At 45.5% G+C, this 22,242-nt stretch overlaps 1 protein-coding gene across 1 annotated transcript; it reads left to right on the top strand.

The window, feature by feature from the left end:
• The first annotated feature begins 3,763 nt into the window (after window positions 1–3,763).
• On the top strand, window positions 3,764–13,864 carry LOC135818077 (uncharacterized). Its single transcript, XM_065331398.1, has 6 exons — window positions 3,764–6,141; window positions 7,292–7,370; window positions 9,115–9,572; window positions 10,558–10,716; window positions 12,474–12,614; window positions 13,173–13,864. The coding sequence occupies exons 1-6, from the start codon at window positions 3,814–3,816 to the stop codon at window positions 13,179–13,181; spliced, it is 3,174 nt and encodes a 1,057-aa protein (XP_065187470.1). The 5' UTR covers window positions 3,764–3,813; the 3' UTR covers window positions 13,182–13,864.
• The last annotated feature ends 8,378 nt before the right edge of the window (window positions 13,865–22,242 follow it).

The raw sequence follows: 22,242 nt of genomic DNA, 5'->3' as shown, positions 1-22,242 counted from the left end.
AGGCTACAACTTACCGCATGTTTGGCCGAGTTTCTGTCACTCGAGTTGAACCTTTTAACTTTTGAGTTGAACCTCGGTGTGAAAGTTGTCGCCTACTGGCGTGGTGACTAGGTGACTGGTGTACGCAGGAGCACGAGACCGCTTGTTCAACCATGTTCGTTTGGGAATAAGGGCCCAACGCTGCAGCGCAGCCTTTTCGGACCAAAACCAGTCGACTCAGCGTCCAGAAGACTACCACATATGGGCCAGTCGCGGTCATCCGTGCTTTTATAAGAACAAAATGGCGCTTTTAGTGACATTTTGCATACAAATCCTCATCTAGTAGGGCGCAGTCACCCAGTTTCGGTGGAAGTGCACGAGTTCGATTGGGAATAAAGGAGGAAGGGAGCGTCTCAGCTTCCTCGGACCAAGACCATTCGACTCAGCACCCCGAAGACTACAACTTGTGAAAATTTGATTTTAGGCGTGACTTCCCCTTTAAGTTAGTACAACCGGATTCAGCCGAGTGATCAATGTTATTTGTGTGTCACACTCAATGACATAACACACTTTATGGCCGGTAAGACCATGGTCGTACCTTGTTTTCATCCGACGTAGTCTGCCCAATTCATCCAAAAAGCAGTGAAAATTTCATAAGATCATGCACTTCTACTTCGAAGTACATGCACTTGTACATAACTTACACTGTGCACATAACTCACGGAGTTGACTTGGAGTAGACCAGGGTATGCATATGTGCCCTTTACTGGTACTGTTCTGTCTGGACCCATGGTTGTTGCCAGTAGACTAGTATACCGAGTCCTAGGTAGTTGTATTTAGTGCTGGGTGCTATGTGCTATGTAGTTACATTGACTGTTGCTGCAGTGTCCATGTAAACATGGTAGTCTACATGTACATGTATGTCTTCAGCTCACACACACACACACACAGAGTCACAAAGACAGTATACTAAGCAACGAACACCTAGCCTGCAGGATACCAGTTGATCAGCTATGGTAGATGTACGAGGCGTTGACATGTCATGTCGGCATGGAGACGGCCTTTCCATGGTAACTGGAGCTGCGAAAGAACTGTCTGCTTGGCTTACTTAGGTTGCGTTTGTTTGGTTTGTTCATTCCGCCACCATTCCAAAGTCATTCCGCCGTGTTTTGGTTCCGGAGCGTTTGTTTGATGCACTGGACAGCGTTTGTTCGGTGCAATTCCGATTCCGGTCGCGGAATGAAGGGGGCAGAATCGATTCTGGCGATTCCTAAGAAAAAGTGGAATGAGGTGTCATTCCGAGCGGAATCAAAATGCGCGGAGGGGCTTCGTCGCTGCTGCGTACTAATACCTCTGCAACAAAGCTTCACTGACCGCGATTATCGATATAGTATGTTGTTGTTGGCGGACATTGTCCAGGGTAGGGGCTGGTACTGTAACCTCGGCATAGTAACTTGTTCGTGGTATTTTGACCCTTCGCTGGCGCGAGATAGTGTTCGCCCGGGATCGTTGATGAACTGGAAATATACCCTCGCACCTCAGCTCTTCATCGTCGTCGAGCAGGGCCTCTAGAACCACAAGGAGGCAAGCCAGAACAATTTTTCGAGCCAAAGACCCAAGACCGAAAAAGGCACCGAGCCTGCCACTTCACTTCTTCTTACAACAGTGCCTTGTATCTGCAAAATAAACACAATAGCTAGAGACATTTCTGTGACTGATACGAGGTCGAATAGCATGATGAAGTAGCGGCCGAATGCTGCCTGCAGGCACCCTAGTTACGGGCGCTCGTTGATCTACGCCGTGTTTGGCCGCTCCTTCACCATGACTGTCGTCGGGACATGCAGAAACTTACGGAAGCGAATAGCAACTACCAGGACTGGCATGCAGTAGTCTTCGCAAGGCTACCAGGACTGGCATGCAGTAGTCTTCGCAACGCTGCAAACAACAGGTACAGTCAAATCTGTCGTAAGCGACCGCCCCTTGGTGCAAGAAAAAGCGGTCTCTTACGGCAGATGTATGGTAAATCCGGCATACCGGGCATGCATATCATATGCTTGCATGTACTGAAATCGACGAGAATAATGTGATTTTTAATATCATTTTATTGGATATTCAATAGAATATAGTGTAGGGGTGCCAGGGCCAGTCGATCGCACTTGATAGACAGCGCATTTTCACACCTTGCAGTTGACAGCGCACTGGCAAGTACAGTTTCGCACCTGACTTAACGTGGGTCGCGGTCGCTTACAGCAGATTTGAATGCAGCCACCGTGCATGAAATCGCGGTCGCTGGTCGCGCACAGCAGATAGTCGCTCTGGACAGATCAATTTGTATGTGAAACCGTCGGTGCACGGAAAATCAGTCGCTAACGGTAGATGGTCGCCTACAGCAGAGGTCGCTAACGGCAGATTTGACTGTAATAGTCATACTGAAGAAACCAAAAACATTCAACCGTCGTTTCGTTTCCAGAGTGGCGCAAAACCTTTGCTAGATTCCCGAATGCATGCCGGCGCGTTTGTTTGCTACGCTCATTCCGATTCCGCGATGGGTAACAACGTCATTCCATGCCCATTTGGGAATGACCGAATAAATGCAACCTTAGTTTTCTGTTGTGGTGAATCAATGGAAGTACGAAAGGGAGGAATGCCCTACATAATCAAATTGTAGATATGAGAAATGTCGCAGAGCATGTGATTTCAGCAGACGTGTCGCATGATTGGCAGACACTGGCTGGAACAGTGCTAAGATGAGAAGTGCTATGGAAATGTTTTGCACTGACACTCAGTGCATGACCACAGATACGTAGCGTGCAGATAATGTGGTGCAACTTCAAGCGATTCATTAGACCTTATACGCATTGTACCAGGCAGGCACAGTGGGTTGGTCAAAGACCATGATTGAGATACGAGAGGTACCTGGTTCAAGTCCTGCCTGGGAGCGGTTTTCCAGCCATGCTGCTGCCCACAGTCAACTGGGAACTTGTGGCCATGCACAAGGAGTGGATGCGGCTAATGGGGTCATTCTTGGCACTTGTGCCAGTGGTTGTGAGACTTATCCCCTCACCACCACCGTTAGGCGCTGCATCTGCCGCTAGGGTTTACCGGGTGTTAGCGGCCGTCGTGAGTTCCCTTCGGGAACGGACACGATAAGTTACTTTTTTTATGCACGTTGTACAGATGTATGAAGTTCTGTACTAAGGTCGTAGGTGTGTACAGACCCGGTCAGGTGTTCACTGTGTGATATATATGCGCATTTCACCAATTTTAGCTCCATTATTAATGGAAAACATTCGCTTTTCCAGCTTCTTCACTTTGGTTAGAACTAAAAACTAGCTAGATCTTTGTCAGAAAAAGGTTTTCGTAAGAAATGCCTTCAGGGCCCATTTCTTAGTGGAAATAGCAGTAAACACAATAGGGTCGTGTACATTCAACACCCAACCGGGTCTACGGGATTCTACGAGGTCCTACGGGATTTTGTGCATCTGTACATAAGGCTTATACCATCCTCTTCTAAGGTTTCATTTGCTCAAATTCACAGCAGTCAGTTAAATTCCAACGAAATTCTTGTGCTCGAATGGTCCTGCTAAACTGTTCATGTTGAAATTCTGGTGCTGAAATAGGATTATTCTGGGTGTTGTAGACTAGCTAAACCCAATTCAGTCTGAACATATCCTTCCCATTTTCTTCAATAAATTCTTCCTCATATCTACATCACATGTATTGTGCTTTGTTCTGGTGTATGTGTATTGTGCAGCTGATAATGGCCAGTACGCAGCAGCACTAAGTGAGCTGATCAAGGAAGGTGTCCAGCTGATACCGTACGGGCGCCTGATAATGTGCGGGCCGGGCCGCACAGGCAAGAGCAGCTTCCTGCGATCCCTCCTGCGTCAAGCATTCATGTCAAAGGTCGATAGTACCATCGGTGTGGAGCTGGAGAAGGTGATATGCACGATCGAGAAGCAAGGGTTAACGTATGTATGGAAGCAAGCTGAAGATTCTTACCAGCAGCAGTTGGCCCTGACGCACAGAGCTGTTGGACAAGAGCAAAGGAAGAAAGAGATAGTAGCAGCACTGAGACAACAAGGTGTGGAGATCCCAAAGAACACCAGGTCCACATCCTCCATGCCATCAACACCCGTGACATCACCATCCGCTGTGATTGAGACTGAGCAAGCAGATACAGCCAGTGTGTGTGAATCTGCTGTCAGCCAACGTGATGAAGCCACCCACACCGGGTACTCTGGTCAATCAGCTACCAGTTCATCTGAAACCATGGACTCTCAGAATGTTTCCACTGCATCCAAGCCGGAGGAGGTCTCAACCATGAGTGTACAACAGGTAGCAACAGCAGAGCAAGATGTGCAGCAGCTACAGAAAGAAATCAACTCAGCAACGCAGAAGTTTGAAGGCTTCATTGAAGATCTGAAGAAGGGCAAAAGTGAAGTTTTCACTGCAGAGCATCTGAAAGACTTGACATTTATGGTTGTCTGGGACTTTGCGGGTCAGAAGCTGTTTGCAGCGATCCAACACATGGTCCTGGCTTGTGACCGATGTGCGTATGCTGTTGTGTTCGATGCGTCAAAGAAGCTCCAGGACAGAGCAAAGCCGACGTTTGGTGTGGACGGTGAGGAACTGCCGCTTTCCAACAACCTGGAGCAGACCAACTTCGACGTCATGGAGACGTGGTTCAACGCTATCCACGAGGTCATTGGAGACAGCGACAACGTACCCGTGTTTGCCATTGGCACACATGTGGACAAGTTACCAAAGAAGCCAGAAGCAAGGAAGAAGGCAACTGAAGAGATAAAGAAGTACATCTTGGCCAATTCAGAGGGTAAGGCCTATGCCAACAACATCGACAAGGTGGTATTTGTGGACAACACACGAGCTGGCAAGGATCCGGAAGACCCAGCAGTTGTTCAGCTACGGCAAGACATCGTCCAGCAGCTGCAGCATCAGTTTAGCGCTCCCATTCCACTTCGTTGGCTTCCTGTAACAATCTCCATTGGGCACATTGCAAAATCATTTGAACGACCATGGTTATCTGTTGACGAGCTACGCCGTTTGGCCATTGCTGTTGGTAGCATCTCCAGTGAGGATTCAGAGTCCGATTTCCAGGAGATGGTGAAGTTCCACCATGGTCTTGGTCATTTGCTTCGCTTTGTTCACGATGCCCGTCTTCGTGATCGTGTGATCATTGACATCCACTGGGTTCTGAAGACCATGTCACTGCTCTTTTGTCCTGAACCAAAGGATATGCAGAGCAAGCGTCTACGTCCACAATACGACTTGCTGACTCAGGATGGCATCCTCCTGGAAAGTCTTGCCATGCACCGTTGGTCACAGCACAATCGTATGACATCGCGCTACACGGCCACAGAAGAACAGCGCAATTTCCTGTTTGAGATGGGTGAGCACTTTGCCCTGTTCTACAACACCAAGACATCTGTGAGCGTGCCTGGTCAGAGAAAGGAGGTGGTGACAACTCGCAAGTTCTTTGTACCAGCACTAGTGGAGCGAGTTGCACGTCTTCAAGATGAATTGAGCAAAGGCAAGCCAAGTTCAGCTATGTACCTTTACAGTGGTGCAGATCGTTACTTTCCACAAACCCTGTTCTGGTGTGCTGTTGTGAGGTGCATGCAACGCTACAGTCCAAAGGTGGATCCCATCCTCTATCACACATCGGCACGTATTCTGATTAAGGATCGCTTCTGGCTGGTTATGCAGTATTTCCAGCATGGCATTCGCCTGTCACTGGAGATTCCCGTCGCGGCTGGCACAACGAAGTTTTCTTCTACCGATGCTGTTACTCGCGTGGCAAATTCAGTTGGCTCTCCTGGCGTTGGTACTGCAACAAGCGAGGATGAGTCCGCTGCAGTCAATCTTTGTCATGAGCTTCTACCATACCTGGAGTCGGAGCTCGACAAGCTGAAGGCATTCTCGCTGACTCATGTGAAGTTCAGCAGAGCTGTTCGCTGTCCATGCTCGTTCAGCCGAGATGCGTGTCGCAAGCACAAGAAGAAGGGTTGTGCAGAGATTGGCTGTCAGCACTTTGCTCCACTGGTGGAGGGATTGCGTCCACGTTGTACCATCGGAGGACGCCCAGAAGTGGATATCAGTGATGTACGGCAATACTGGCCATGCTTTGCCAAAGATACACAGGTAAAAACTAAGAAGAGGTCATATTCAGTTTTCCTCAATATATATTTCCCCATGCTTTGCGTTTACAGCCCGCCCGAGAGTATGTATTAGTACAAGGCCAGTACATGTCAGAATGGTGCAGCTGTTAGGGCTGTGAGGGCAATCTCTTTTTCCCACTTGCCCTGATCTGGAAGTGTTTCTAAATCTACCGGCTCCCACACCAAACAATCACACTGTACACTAACCCAAACCAGTGTAGGCGATATTGCACAATACAGCATGCACTCGCTGGCTCAGGGTTTGCTGTTTCCATGGCAACTACCTTGTGACGAGAGACACTGGCATGCACGTACACATTATTATTTTATGATTTTTGTTGGACCGTGTCGACAAGTCCATCAAATCCAAATATTTGAGAAAAGATTTGGCCGGGAATTTTCGGTGGTGTAATATTTTCGGTATTTCCCAAAATCAACGGTTTGGTAGAGCGAAAATTTCGGTAAACCAGTTTTCCAGATCCAAAAATGCATTTCTCACTCTGTGTGGCATGGCATTGTTGAATTTTAATTCCCGTTTTATTTTAGGTAACAATTACCTGTACTGAAGTTACTGAAAATAAATCTGCTCCTAAATTTTCCCTTTTCACAGTAGTGCTTGATACCCGGAATGAGTACAAGTATATTGTGCTGCACTTGCAAGACAATAGCAATAGAAACATTAGGAGTTGATGTGGACAAATGCAATAGGGCTTGAAAGTGCTACACTGCAACCAGGCCAGGGTCATGACAGCGCTGAATTTACGATCCAATTGTATCTAGTTTTGTATGGATCCATGCACATTTGAGTTGTTTCCTTCTCCGTAAGGTGACAAATCTACCCATACTGACTGGACTGCTCCCAACCCCCCGAGTAGTGGGGACCAACTTCTGGCACTGAATCCAATTCAGTACACCTGCACTTGACACAATGAGGGTCTTACTGTCAGATATGTATTTTGCTATGGCCGGAGTGGATCCCCCAGAAGTCGTTATCTGCCGGTTATCTGTTGAGTTCTGACTTCATCATTTTTAGTCCCAGTACAAGTCTACAGTAAAGGGATGGGAGATTGGCTGGTGTAAATAATTTTCTTTGTCTGCATACCACATTGCTGTGTTTCGTTGATCCTCTCCAGACCCCAGAGCTTGCTGATCCTGAGAAGCCAATGCCGGCAATGCCAATGACAGTAGTGAAACCCGCAGTCAAGGACAATGGTGAGATAATTTCAGTATAGTGTGCAGTTTAAAATAATTATATCCTGGAAAGTACAGTGCTAGTGCTGCTCAATGAAATCCAATCATGTGCCGGCGGAATCAAGTACGCGCCTGGCGCTGTGCAACCCTTGACCTGCAAACCGTGACTGGTTTGTGACCTAGTGCAGTGTACTGACTGCTTGCGTCACACGATCGGATTTCATCGAGCAGGCACTGTGGAATACGCCAAAAGAATTATGCATGTGATGAACTGCTCCTGGAGGTGCCTTAGGATCTTGGTGCTACCCAGACTTCCCAGTTGGAAGCCCTTTTCAGATCTCACATTCCACCGATGTACTTATGTAGAGTAACCATCGAATTCTTTCTACCTCCTTGCATTTCCTGTTTGCCCTTCAGGACTATCGCATTCTGATCCTGTTTCATAACGCTCTCCTTTGACTATTTTGGGACCTCACATTCCTCTAATGTTGCATCTGATCGCTTTCACATGTCCGGTTCACGATCTCGTGCATTTTATGGCGACTCTTTCTTGTCCTCATACGCACTGTGGTCTTTGCTTCACTCAGGCAATGTACTTCCTCCGAGTCCTTAAAATTGTCGCTTCGTACATCGCAATGTTTGTGACTTGCTCTTCTTAGTCAGAGTGTTGGAATCGCTGTTTTCTGTGTTCGAACATTGGCGCGACTCAACCTGCGCAATGTCTACTTGTTACGGAAGCAGTGGTGGTCTCGGACTTTGGCGGAGCTCCCTTCCGCACCAAACAAATTCATCATGCTCCGCACTATTCCGCCCCAGAGCACGTATCGTTTTCCTGGAGTTCATTCCGTTCCACATCGTTCGCGTGGGCATTTATCAAAACTGCAAGCTCTCTTATACGAATCCTGGTATCTTTCCTGAATACGATATGCTGAAGTTGACGATGGCAAGAACAAGGTGTTTTCATGATTCCTAAAATGCGGTATACGTGTGGCGCATGTTGCTGTGAAGGTAGCAGGTCTGAAAACACCAACAAAATCAACGCAGCGCTTGTCAAGGAAAGAAGTTGCGGAACTGCTTACCGTATCCCGCTGGAAGGTCATTACAGTGACTTCGAAAAATGCTAGTTTGCCACCATCGCCTGCCACCAGGAGGCATTGATAGCTTGAAAACGAAGTTTCTTGACCTGAATTTCAACACAAGTCTTGTTCAGCATCTTGTTGAGTGCTGAAGGGTCTGCATCAAACTCTGATGAAGACGTCTACCTTAGCTGCAAGTGCAGCGAAGCGGGAGGCCACAAACTAAAGCTTGGTCTGTCGACACTGCCCTGCCTAAATTTCTAGCCGATTTCTTTGCCCTTCGAGTGGACAAAATATTTTGAAAAATCGTTCTGGGAAGCGACAATTTTAATGACGCGGAAGAATTACATACTGTCTCCTATATCGTCTAGGCTCTTTGCTCCTGCTCGTTTCAACTTAGCTCTTTCCATCACCCTTCATTTCATCCACATAACTAGTAGGTCCAAAGTTACTAGTACACTGTACTTGAAAGCAGAGTGTATGTAGTATTGGGTTGGTCACAGCTTGGGTTCCACAACATACAGTACACTGTACTTGAAAGCAGAGTGTATGTAGTATTGGGTTGGTCACAGCTTGGGTTCCACAACATTCATGTTTGTGTTGTTACAGTTGTACATGTAGTACCCCACTTCAAAGATTGTTTCTAACGTTATGGCGTTGTGTTGTTTTCTATATTTTTTTCCATGTAGAATCGGCTAGAGGAGAGCACTTGGCACTGGCCACGGCCACGGCATATCACAGAGCATTACGCAAACACTACACGGGAGTAAGGCGCTGCCAAGACATTAACGTGGTCGACTGCATGGGCAGTTTGCGAGCCGAAGGTCATGTCAGTGATGATTGTGTGAAGGAAGCGAGAGCTCTGATGAAGTCAAGTGGACACACTGTGGCTCTGGATCACCTGTGCTGTGTGCTGGAGGAGCTGTCGGACGAAGGCATGTGCTACTTTGTGGAGCGTGTGCTACCATTTCAAGGTCTGTCTCAGCTGGTGGAAACATTCCAGGCTTGTCCCGGTCCTGGAAAGTGCACTCTGAATCACCATGATCTTCACACTGCTCCCAATGCTGATGTCAAAGGGAAAGTGTTGGATGAAGTTGACACTGGAAGTGCTACTTCTTCACCGCTGGAAGACAAGGTGAAGACCGGGGTAAGAATGGATCAATTTTTGCTTTTGTTTTGAAGGTGTCATCGGGTAGTATGGTGCCCGCGAGACCTGTAATGGGAGCGGGTTGTCGGTTAGCAATTAGCAGTTTGCGCCTAAGAACTCCTTTGGATAGTTGGAGTACGGTGTTTGCACAACTGTGCATGTACTTGTAAGTATCGTCGAGGGGTGTATACCCGGACGATAGGCTGGCACGAACAACATAAGAAGCACAGCTACCTGCTTACTGTACACTTCTCTATGTAGCGGAAGTGCACACTCACTGTACAAGCACATTGTGGCGATCCCGCTCATGCAATGCCATGTTACTCGTACTATGTAAAAGATACCCAATAGGGTACCCATACTACCAAGATAGAAATGCCCGAACTCGTTACCCGATCAAGCCCCTAACCGTTGCAGCCCTACTTTTGTTAAGGTTTCCTCCAAAAAATGTATTAAGTACTGGTAGAGAGCCAGTTGTCTAAATATTTCCAATGTTGTGGCTACTGCATGGGAAAGAGTGAATACCTGTATGTCAGTAGAGATCAGGTGCATGTTTTCCTCTTTCGTTAGTTTTTAGTTTTCCAAGCCAGGGGCAATGTCGGAAGGTAATTTAGTGTGGTACGGTCAACCATCTGAAGTACAGTGTACTCGTGGGAGAGGGGTGGCTGAGCCGAAATATTTGGAAATTTAGAGCCCAAATCAGTGCATGTTATTGATCCACGGGGTACTTACGGCAAATAGTGGTACGGTCAATACCGTACTGACCATACCGTGTGCGACGCCTCTGCAAGCAAACATATCCAGGTATTCTGCTGGATGGGAAAAGTCACATCTTTTCTTTCTTTTTCACAGCTCATAAGAACATTAGTGAATGTGGAAGGTAGATACATCATGAACATTTTCACATATCATGATGTAGATGTTAAAATGCCTGAATTCCCTGCTAAATAAATTATCCAACTGGTGTGCCTATTTTCTGCACTAGATGTCTGAGCTTCACCAGGAAGTACTGCGTTCAAGCTATGTGGAGTTGAAGTGTAGTTTGGACGTAGAAGAGGGCATTCTGGACCGTCTCTATGCAGAGAGCATCATCACAAAGCGCTTCTGCAAGAAACTCCGTGCTATGGATGATCGTGAAGATCAGGTAATGCTTGTGTTGATGTGTAATTACTACCTATGGTGTATTCATTTAACTACTAGTAGCCACTGCAACGTATCACACAGCATTTCTCTTTCATATGAAGAAGAAACATTTGCAGAGACACTGGAAATCGGAACCAGCACTGCCGTCTCAATGTCGATACCTTTTTATTGAGCACCGATTGATTGTATCCTTGCAGAAGTGGGGAATGTAAGAATTCTTTTGCATGTCAAGCTTTCATACTTGGTAATTCGTGCAAAAAGTGACCAATGGCAGCAGACTAAACGCAAGCATGATATTTTGCATGTACACTCAAACGTCCCTTGCCTGGCCTGTGCGGGTGACCTCACCCGTAACTGCCCACTGCTGCTACTGTAAGTCAACTAATATTCGGCGCATATTTATTTTCGGCTATTTTCGGCCTGGGCATATTTGGCCGAAAAATTGTTGCAGCTGAAATTTTGTGTTGCAAGGTTGAGTGTGACAGGGCATACAGTCAGCAGCAATGCAGGCCAAAAATTTGATGTGGCCGAAATGTGTTATAGCTTTGGGAGGCCGAAATTTCAATGGGCTGAAAATTTGTAGACTTACAGTATCTGAGAATAGTAATCCTGAGCATCAATCAAATCATATTCTGTTTATCAACCCGGTGACAACAGTCTCCAATTTCAAAGCTGCAAGGAGTGTAGTTACCGGTACATAGAGTTTATCAGATGACCCAGAGATTGTCAGGTTATTGTTCTCATCAACCACCTCACCACATGTGCGCTTTTCGGCCGATCTTGACTCGTTGCCACAGCACACCATCAGCAGCATAATCTGTAGAAGGGCGAGTGCTGCTGCTGCTATCCCTTCTTGACTGTCAGGTTGGTGGAACAATCTGGAAAAGGGCTAATAGGATACTTAAAGTTTGAGTATACAAATGGCCAGGTCAAATTTTGCACAGAAATACAAATGTAGAGCACTTGTTTTGTGCTTGATCTTTCTTTAGGCGAGACCAAAAAAAATAGAGATTCCCGGGCCCTCCCGAACCAAAATCGAGCCAAAGCCATTTATTTTTTTGTACAATCATATACACTACTGGTTATGTGAGTGGATCTGTGACGTGGAGTCACACAAACCTGGGCTTGTACGACTCCCTGATATACAGATCAGGGCCCTTGTTGGCCGAAATACAGAAAATTGAACGGGTGAACCGCGTACCTGTTCTCTATAAAACATTTGAATAAAAATTACCGGAAAATACAGTAAAAAATTTTCAGCATGGCATGCATACATACTTAGGAAAACAATAAAAATAATAATAATTCGCCCGCCCGCACCAATATCACATGGGTCCTGCCCGGGAATCTCGATTTTATTTGGTCTCGCCTTAAGAAGCATAAATAGGCTGCAGTGAACAGGATCGCAGCTTCCTGGCAAAATAAGGTTCTGGAGAATGAAATCATATGCAATTTTGGTGTTGATGAACTATTTTGTGACTGCTCTCGCTTATGCTAAGCAGTCAAATTAGTACGTCGACACATAGAATGAAATTTCTAGTGAACAGTATTCAGCCCGGAAGATGTGTTTTTGCTGACAATGGTCTATCATCACCAATTTGTGGAGTTGCACAGGTGGCTACTGAGTGAAAGCTAGACTAGGCAAGGAGGTTACAAACTTATCATAATTATTGAGATGAGAAAGTGATGGGTTGTATGCAGATGGAGAGAATTTCATGTTGTCCCTGCATCTCTTTTTATTGGAATGTTGTGTCTCAGGCATCTGTCTTCTTGGAAGCACTGCCAGGCTGTGGCAAGCAGGCATTCCGTCAGTTTGTGTCTGCTCTGAAAGAGAGTGAGAAGCTGGCCCACCAAGAGCTTGCTGATCTCCTCCAGTTGAAGCTACTGGAGATGACCTCTGTAAGCATACTGTTGTTCAGTGTTATGTCACTAATTCCATCTGTGCTTACTTTTTTTTATCACCAGCTGTACGTGTCAGAGGATTTTCTTGGCTACATTGTTGTTGGTTTGGTCCAATCCCTACTTGAATTGGGAAAGCAATTTCAAGGAAGCACACTTGTGCACCGATTAGGCCAGACGCATGGGTATGTGTGTGTGTGTATGGGGGGGGGGGGTATACAGAGCAAGCAGCTAAATACATGCATGATTTGTGGACATGTGAATAGGCTCTTGTCATCCATTACGTTCTCATAGTCTCTCTCCCCCCCCCCCCCCAAAAAAAAACACACAGACATCATATCGGCTCTGCTCTCTGTCCAGTTTGGCAGAGATACAGCATGGTTGGGTAATGTGATAGTCAAGTATGCAAATGTACGGAGGGTCTCAGAGAACGATAGAACGAAGTTCGTGATGTACAATGTTGCTTGAAGCCGTCAACATAAGGCTTAGTACGTGTATTGTTCCAGGACTCAGTGCATTGATGAATGTCTCTTTGTGTGTGTGCTTTTGTCCCTACAGGGTCTGTGAAGGTTACTCTGCTGGTGGACCCACCATGAGCTGCTATGTACCCACAATGAGCTGTATCAGTGAATGGTGTGTGCAGACTCTACTGAACGGTCGTAATGTTTCTGATCAGCTTTGTTCAGGTATTCCAAGACATTTTCCAGTTACGTTTCTTTTACTCTGTCTTGAGATTTTGTCTGGCATTCTAACTGGTGTAGATATGATTGAATTACACTTTCCTTCATGCTGTATTATTGCTAGAATTAATTGCTCAGTGAAATGATTGAAAATGCAAGTTAGAGTGTAATGAAATTCACACTCTACTGCACTGCTAGTTTGTATTTGCTATCTATAATTTTATGTATGCTTTGCTTTGTTGCACGAAAGCGTGATCCCTTTTGGGCTACGTTTTGAGCTGCTCAGCTGCGCTGAAGAGCCTAGCTGTTGGCGCCTTATTATTATTATCATTCTATTGATTTTACAACCTTATATGCGGTTTCTCTTCGTATGATTCGAATTTACAAGCGTACGGTATGTTTCATGATTTCAATACTGTCGGATATCCTTGATTCACCTTTCCTTTTAGCAGAGCTTATACAAGTAGTTTTTACTCTCTTGAGATTAGCCTATGTTCTTTCTGCGCTTGTAGTCTGAGTAGTCGAAAAAAACGTACTCAGCGGCACATTCACGTCTGAAAGTTGCATTACCTGAGATTATGGAGAGTTACCGTGATTGTACTTGGATTGCAAGTAGTTGAAGTAGGTTGTACTGACGTACATGTATACATGTATACGGGCTTGTACGAGTAGTACAGTATTGTTTGATGGGCTATGCTTGACGGCATCACACGGTTATCACGAAACTGAACTATCACAATGTCAGACCGGGAATAACTCATTAGTGCATTGGGAAGATGGCTGACTGTACTTGCTCAATATGTTGAACTTGTTACTTGGACAATGGCGGGTATTGAGTGGAGTTAGTACAGACAGTGTACAGTCAACTTCGCTAATAACGACTGCGGATAGAACGACAATTCCCCAATAACAACAGAATGTCCATGCCCAGAGCAAAGTCCCATCCAAGTGTAATACATAATTATAATGAGACTGAGTACGGGTATAACGACACTTCGCGAATAACGACATTTTTTTGATGCCCTGCCCAGTGTCGTTATAAGCCAAGTAACTAGTTGACTGTACATTGTACTTGTACATGTACTGTTGGTCGCTGAAGAAGTCACGGTGGGTGTCTGCCTCATAGCCTAGACCGTTCTTATTTTCATGTATAGTCTATGCACAATTTAGTCACCTTGTACACATTGGTATGCTGTGTCGCGAAGCGAGATAGTTTAATTTTGCTATTTTACATGTTTTAGTTCATGTTTCGGCACTGCAGCAATCTGTAGCTTTCTCTTAGTCTATACGGTAAATATTGTACTGTGAACTCTGTACGGCAAGTTCTGCCACATGCACAGTTTGTAGCCTCAGACCCTCTAGGTTTACACAGCAATGCCAGAGCTCGCATTTGTCCCAACTGCTGCATACTGCTCTCCCAAAATAATGAAGTGCGCGTGCTCCGTACGATGTTGCACTGCCACGTTCACTTATCGTATAAATTCTCTTTCAGTCCGAGCAAATAAATCAGTTATCAACTCATCTCCTAACTGTGCACTTGCGGGTTTGTGCCGGTTAGTGACATGGTGCCGAAACCTGCTTCCTAGTTCCTCGCCACTGCCCCCAACCGAGCCTTGCTCCTGGTTGACTCGCCCCTTGGGGCTTGAGTTGTGAAAATGGGCGACACAAGATTGCCGACGGCTATCCAGACGAGCAAGCGTGCTCTCAAGCTCCTGTATGAAGAGCTGCAGGAGGAGACGACAGTCGGCGAAGATCTGCTAGCAGGAACCAAACCCGTCAACCAGATAAGTCCGTTTCTTTGTGGTTTAAAGGAATTGTTGGAAAGAACGGAAGCTAACTTGGATGATTTTGTTGAGAATGTGGAGGTATATGAGCCAAAGGGTAAAGAAAACAAAGAAATTAAGAATGGTTTGGAGGATGAGGCTGGGTTATGGACAGAGACACTAGAGAAGGGTTTCAAACTCCAGAGAAAATTGAGAAAAATGGAATTGGAGTCAGGCGTCCAGCCTACAATGCAGACAGACTCTACCTTGCTTGAGATTACGAAATTGATTGGGACGCAAGCTAACACCCAAGAGTCAACCCAAAATCTTCTAAAGAGATTGGTAGAGCGGGATACTAGACCCATAGTAGAGCAGGATACTAGAACCGAATCGAAGCCCCAGACAACTGCCAGATTACCCAAATTGGAGCTAAAGCATTTTGATGGGGACATAATGGAGTTCCAAGAGTTTTGGAACATTTTCGATGCTACTATTCATGACAACTCCTCCTTGTCGCCAGTTGAAAAATTGAGCTATCTCCGTGAATGTGTGGGAGGGAAAGCACAAGACGTGCTGAAAGGTTTTTAAGAATCTGTAATGCAAATTATGAAGTTGCCCGGGATCTGCTTGAGAAGAGGTACGGGAGTAAGCAAGCTACGGTGGATGCCCACTACACTGCTTTAATGGAGATGTCGGCCTGCACCTCAAAAATCGAAAGTTTGAGGTCTTGTGTTGACAAAATTGAAGTGCACCTCAGGAGCCTTGAAGCACAAGATGAGGATGTATCGCAAAAGGTGTTCATTACAATAATCTTAAGCAAGCTCCCGAGTGATGTGAAATTACAACTTGAGCTCACCAAACAGAACGATGAATGGACAATTAGTGAGTTGCGTTTGGCACTATCGCACTTACTAAAGGCAAAAGAGAATGCAGAAGGACCAGCCGCATGCAAAGGTCAACAATCATGGCAACATGCCAATCACTCAAAGAAGATACTATCAACAGGGCAGTCTCTACTTGCGGGTGCTGGTGTAGCTCGTACTATCAAATGTATGTATTGTGATGGAAAGCATTACTCTGATGAATGTCAAATGTACAAATCGCTAGATGAACGGAAAACACGGTTGGGTATGAAATGCTACATCTGTCTGAAAGCGGGACATGGAGCAAGAGCTTGCATGAATGCTAGAACATGCTACCATTGCAAACGCAAATCCCACCACAGAAGTCTGTGTCCACAGAAGTTCAAGTCAAATGAAGAGCGAACAAATGATGGGAAGCATCATGGTGATAGACAAAAACAGGCACACACATTGAATGCAATGGCAGAGACATTTGAACCAACACAAGATGAGGCAATGGTTTCTCACACACAAGGGCACAGGGTTCTAATGCAAACTGCTTTGACTACTGCAACAAATGAGGAAGGCAACAGGTCACAGACTGTAAGGATCTTGTTTGACACGGGTTCATCGAGAACATACGTCAGTGAGAATGTCAGCAAAGCATTGGGACTCAAACAAGAGGGAAGTGACAGAATTTCACTTGCAACCTTTGGTGCAACACACAGATCGGTAAAGGAATACCCTGTAGTCAATTTGCACATCAAGCAGAAGAATGGTGAATTAGCTTCCATACAGGCGAATGTTATCAACAACATTTCGTGTCCACTACAGAAAGTACCTTTGAGCACAGCAAAGCACTCTAGCTTACAGAAGCTTATCTTAGCAGAGCCTCTATGCAATACACCTGAAGCAATGCCTATTGATATCTTAATTGGAGCAGACCAATACTTTCAATTTGTTGGCAGCGAAAGATTGGAATACCCAGATGGTCTCATTTTGATCGATTCCACTCTTGGGTTTTTGGTGGCAGGCAAGGTGAAATCGAACGGAAATGGTGATCACACACTAATGTGCCATGAGGCGCTCTCGTTAGTTGCGGCAGAAGCATGTGCACCGAAAGAATTCGACTTGGAACGTTTTTGGAATCTTGAAAATGTTGGCATCAGTGAGAAAGAAATGGAAACGGAAGACGACACTGCGCTAGAATCATTCAAGAACAGTGTGCGCTTTGTAAATGGGCGGTATTTTGTCTCCTGGCCTTGGAAACATGAAGATCACAACATACCGGAAAACTTACAACTCGCCAGTGGCAGATTGCGTGCACTCGTAAAACGTCTTCCCACCGACGTACTTACAACCTACCACCACACAATTCAAGAGCGATTGGCAAGCGGAGTGATTGAAATGGTCGACACATCAAAGGAGCCTGAGGGCACTGTGCATTATATCCCGCATCACTGCGTGATAAAATCCACTAGCGAGTCGACCAAAATGAGAATCGTTTATGACGCGTCCGCAAAGGCTAACAAGCAAAGCCACAGTTTGAATGAATCACTGTATCGCGGTCCCGTCATGTTGCCCGACTTGTGTGGCATACTGCTGCGGTTCAGGATGTCACCGGTAGCCATCTCTAGCGACGTAGAGAAGGCTTTCTTACAGATCGGCCTAAACCAACAAGATCGGGAGTGTACGCGATTTTTGTGGGTCGCGGATCCAACCAAACCAGCAACCGGCGAGAACCTGGTAACGTTTCGTTTTTGTCGTGTACCTTTCGGAGTAGTAGCAAGTCCTTTTCTTCTCTCCGCAACGATCCAACACCATTTGTCAGAAACACAGCCAGCTACGGCTAATGAGGTCACCCGAAACATCTACGTCGATAATGTACTTGGTAGTGCAGAAGATACGGAATCAGCGCAGCAGTACTACAAGCAGCAGAAGCAGATTTTCAACGAAGCTTCGATGAATCTACGACAATGGGCGTCCAACGACCACGAGTTCATCTCTTCACTGCCGGAGAATGATCAAGTCAAAGGTAACCGCACGAAAGTTCTAGGCATGGGCTGGGATACCGAGGATGACGTAATTTGGGTACCACCGCCAAGGGCATTTCATGAGATCGAAACAAAACGTCAGCTACTACAATGTATTTCGTCAGTATTCGACCCAATGGGTGTAGTCAGTCCTGTCACGGTTGAGGCGAAAATCATCATGCAGGAGCTTTGGAATAGAAAATTTGGGTGGGATGATATCTTACCAGATGATGTATGCAAAGAATGCCAGAAATTGTGTGATTCACTGTTGTCACTTAGTGGAATAAAATTGCCAAGGTTTGTGGGTACTCGAAGTGATGACGGTTCAACTCCCAAGTATGAACTACACGTTTTTACTGACGCATCCGCACATGCGTATGGTGCTGCTGCGTACCTACTCACTACTTGTGGCGATAATGTTTCAGTGGACCTGATATTTAGCAAGAGTCGCATTGCGCCAACCAAGCCCACATCCATCCCTAGGTTGGAACTCTTTGCTGTAGTACTTGGTACAAAGATGGTCAAATTTCTTAGAGAGCAAGTACCATTCGAGCTCAGCAAGACGCACATATGGACCGACTCAAAATGTGCACTAGCATGGGTAACTGGAAATCAACAGCGGCCGCAATTTATTGCAAGAAGAATTAAAACCATTCACGAGGTGAATAATGTCATGTACGGTCATGTTTCTGGGAAAGAAAATCCAGCTGATATTGTTTCTCGAGGAGCTAATGCAACGAGTTTGCAGCAGAACACTTTGTGGTGGGAGGGTCCAACGTGGTTGAAGTCTGGTTCCTATCCAGAAAGTATGTTTCCAGCAATGCAAGCGACGGGAAGTGAAATGCCAATTTGTGAGGAAAATGCGGACGAAGGTCCCTCTCCCGAATCGGCCTTTGTTAGCAATGAACACAATGAGGTAGTCAACTGTGAGAAGTTCTCCTCGTTTTCTAAGCTTGTGAGAGTGAACGCATGGGTACAACGATTCATACGGAAACTCAAACACGAAAAGTCGGAAAGTGAAACGAATCTCACAGCTGAAGAAATCGCAATGTCAAGAGTAGCTATCATTCGGTATCATCAAGCTCAGCACTTTGGAAATGAAATCAAGGCAATAGAACAAGGCAAGCGACATCAGCTCGTCGATGCTTTGGGTCTCTTCCTTGATAATGGTTTAATCCGATGTAAGGGTAGACTGGAGTATTCTCACCTACCATTCGAAAGTAAATTTCCTCTATAGGGCTTGAAAGTGATGACGTCAAAACGGCCAGGGAGTAGTAAGTTGACATCAGATTTCTATTTTTGGATCCACTAAGGTGTGACTTTGCTATTGCCTAAGTATGTGGGTGCATAGCAACCCACTCATGTCGCATGCAGGTGTGACTTTTATTTCGCCACCAGTTGTAACCTCGCCCCCAGTAGCCAAATCAGTCAGTTTCACTGGCTACATCACCATGCTGTGAGTAAGACCACTTGAAATGTGCTTGGATCCATACAAAAACTGGATCCAAGTGGATCCAGTTTTTGAATTTTTGAAATTGTTGCTATGCTGTGACGTAGCACTTTCAAGCCCTATTGCTAGCTTATGGTTCACACTTAACGAGGTTAATTGTAATGGAACAGCACATCTCACTTAAACATTCGGGTGTTAGTCAGACATTGGCTGAATTGAGACGGAATTACTGGGTGCCTAAAGGTCGAGCAATGGTTAGACGGGTGATTAAGGAATGTCTTTTGTGCAAACGCCATCATGGAAAGCCATTTGCAACACCACCATTTGCACCTTTGCCTGAGGAACGGCTTGTCCCTGGGAGGGTGTTCGAATCTGTTGGTCTTGATTACTTTGGGCCAATGTATGTGAAAACGGAAACTGAAACAGCTAAAGTGTGGGTATGCATCCTCACTTGCCTAACTACCAGAGCTATTCATATGGAATTAGTTCGCAATATGTCTACTGAGCAATTCCTAATGTGTTTCAGACGGTTCATTTCACGGAGAGGTACACCGAAGTACATAGTAAGTGATAATGCCAAGCAATTCAAGCTGTCTAAGAATGTTATTGATCTTCTCTGGCTTGAGTCAATTCAACATAATGATGTAATGGAATTCATTGCGGGAAAAGGTATTAAATGGAAATACATCACTGAGTTAGCTCCTTGGATGGGTGGTGTTTACGAACGCATGATTGGTATTGTGAAACGATCTCTGAAGAAATCAATTGGAACTGGACAGCTTACATTCTGTCAACTTGAAACTTTGCTAATTGAAATTGAGGCAATTGTCAATTCTAGACCACTGGTATACGTTGGTGAGGACTTCACAATCGATCATGTTCTCACGCCTGCCAATTTCTTAACGGGGCATAGTTCTCTTGGTCAGCCTAACTTTGTCATTACAGATGACCCTGACTACATCACACATGTCAGTAATGCTCAACAACTCGTCAACCTGTGGAAACAGCAGCAGAAATGTCTCAACATTTTCTGGGAGAAGTGGTCGGCAGAGTATTTGCAGTCGCTACGACCACAACAACACAGTCAACAAAATTCCAATAGCTTCAAGCCAAGTGTGAACTGCATTGTTCTGATCAAGGATGTTGATCGGCCGCGCAGCTGCTGGAAAATAGGAAGAATCGCGCAGCTACACCAAAGCACAGACGGTGAAGTGCGATCAGTGACGCTACGTATGCCATCTGGGAGTTCCATGAACCGGCCGGTAAGCCATCTCTATCCGTTAGAGTGTTCATCAGGCGAAGTAACCACTGCAGAAGTGCCAGAGCCTACAATTGCGCCACTGCCTGAACGCCCGCGACGCAATGCAGCAACAGCAGCTACAATGCGCACCCGTGATCTGATCGAAGATGGACAAGTATAGTAGCCATGTGAATTAACTGCATGTAACCTGGTACTTATTTGAACAGTTGCCAGTGTTCTCGGTTATGTTTTTCTAAATTTAATTATGATAGTAATATCTACATTGCTTACGGTTCAGTTATTGAGTCTCATCATGCAAACCTAGCTCTCGATTTATTAAGGTTGTGTTGTGACATACCGTAAATACTGTAGCAGTAATGATGAAACTAGCTCCAGAACTTCGAATTGCTTAGATATAGTTTCTTCCATTTTGTTCTTTAAGTATTGAAGTATTTCCAGCTGGAAATCTGTTTCAGCTCTCTAGTCTTTTAACATGGTTCTTACGGCTTCACACAAATTATGTGTTACTTATCTTTGCGGCGGGAGTGTCGCGAAGCGAGATAGTTTAATTTTGCTATTTTACATGTTTTAGTTCATGTTTCGGCACTGCAGCAATCTGTAGCTTTCTCTTAGTCTATACGGTAAATATTGTACTGTGAACTCTGTACGGCAAGTTCTGCCACATGCACAGTTTGTAGCCTCAGACCCTCTAGGTTTACACAGCAATGCCAGAGCTCGCATTTGTCCCAACTGCTGCATACTGCTCTCCCAAAATAATGAAGTGCGCGTGCTCCGTACGATGTTGCACTGCCACGTTCACTTATCGTATAAATTCTCTTTCAGTCCGAGCAAATAAATCAGTTATCAACTCATCTCCTAACTGTGCACTTGCGGGTTTGTGCCGGTTAGTGACATGCTGTGCTTGGTGAAATCCTAGGCTGGTCGTTCTTCGACGTTCCGTTCTTCGACAACCGACAGTACGGTACCTCATTTGGTTTTCTAAGTTTTGAGAGTATGTAGACCTACAGCAAATCGCCTGTCTCCAAGTATGTTTGTACGTGTAGAGACTGTGGGTTCCAAGTTTTTGTTTGTTTTTCTGACTGATGATGCGAAAATTTGGTCGAATGTTTTTTTGTTCTTTGTTTCGCAGTAAAGAGAGGGTTGGAAAGAGAATCATGTGTCTCTTTCAGTAGTTGCGTTGGAGTTTTAGGGGAAATTAGAAAAGTCGCTATGGGTGCACAATGCCAATGCATTAATGGTGCAGCCGATGCTGAACAAGTAACATTAGTCATTAGTAAGTATTCGTGGCGTGGTTCCGTCTGTCGTGTCATTTTTACAACACATGATTCACCACAGTAACGGTTGTCTTATCCCCCCTAGTTACCATGGTTACTAGTAGCTGTAGCTAGCTAGCTAGAGTAGAGACTAGAGTAGAGACTCTGCGAATCTCATGTGACCATGGTGCCCCAAAAAGGCCAGAATGACGGCGCCAAACCGGCTGTCCGTAACGACCTTCGCATCGACCCAAGCCAAGGTCACACTCTGACTCATCGTAGCTGCACTGCGTCCGTGTGTGTGCATGTGTGTTTGGTGAAGACGCAGTTGTTACCGTTCATCTGC

This window comes from Sycon ciliatum, chromosome 5 (assembly GCF_964019385.1).
Source record: "Sycon ciliatum chromosome 5, ocSycCili1.1, whole genome shotgun sequence".
NCBI lineage: Eukaryota > Metazoa > Porifera > Calcarea > Leucosolenida > Sycettidae > Sycon > Sycon ciliatum.
The sequence above is the reverse complement of the archived record's forward strand: the minus strand, read 5'-3'. Positions and strand labels throughout refer to the sequence as shown.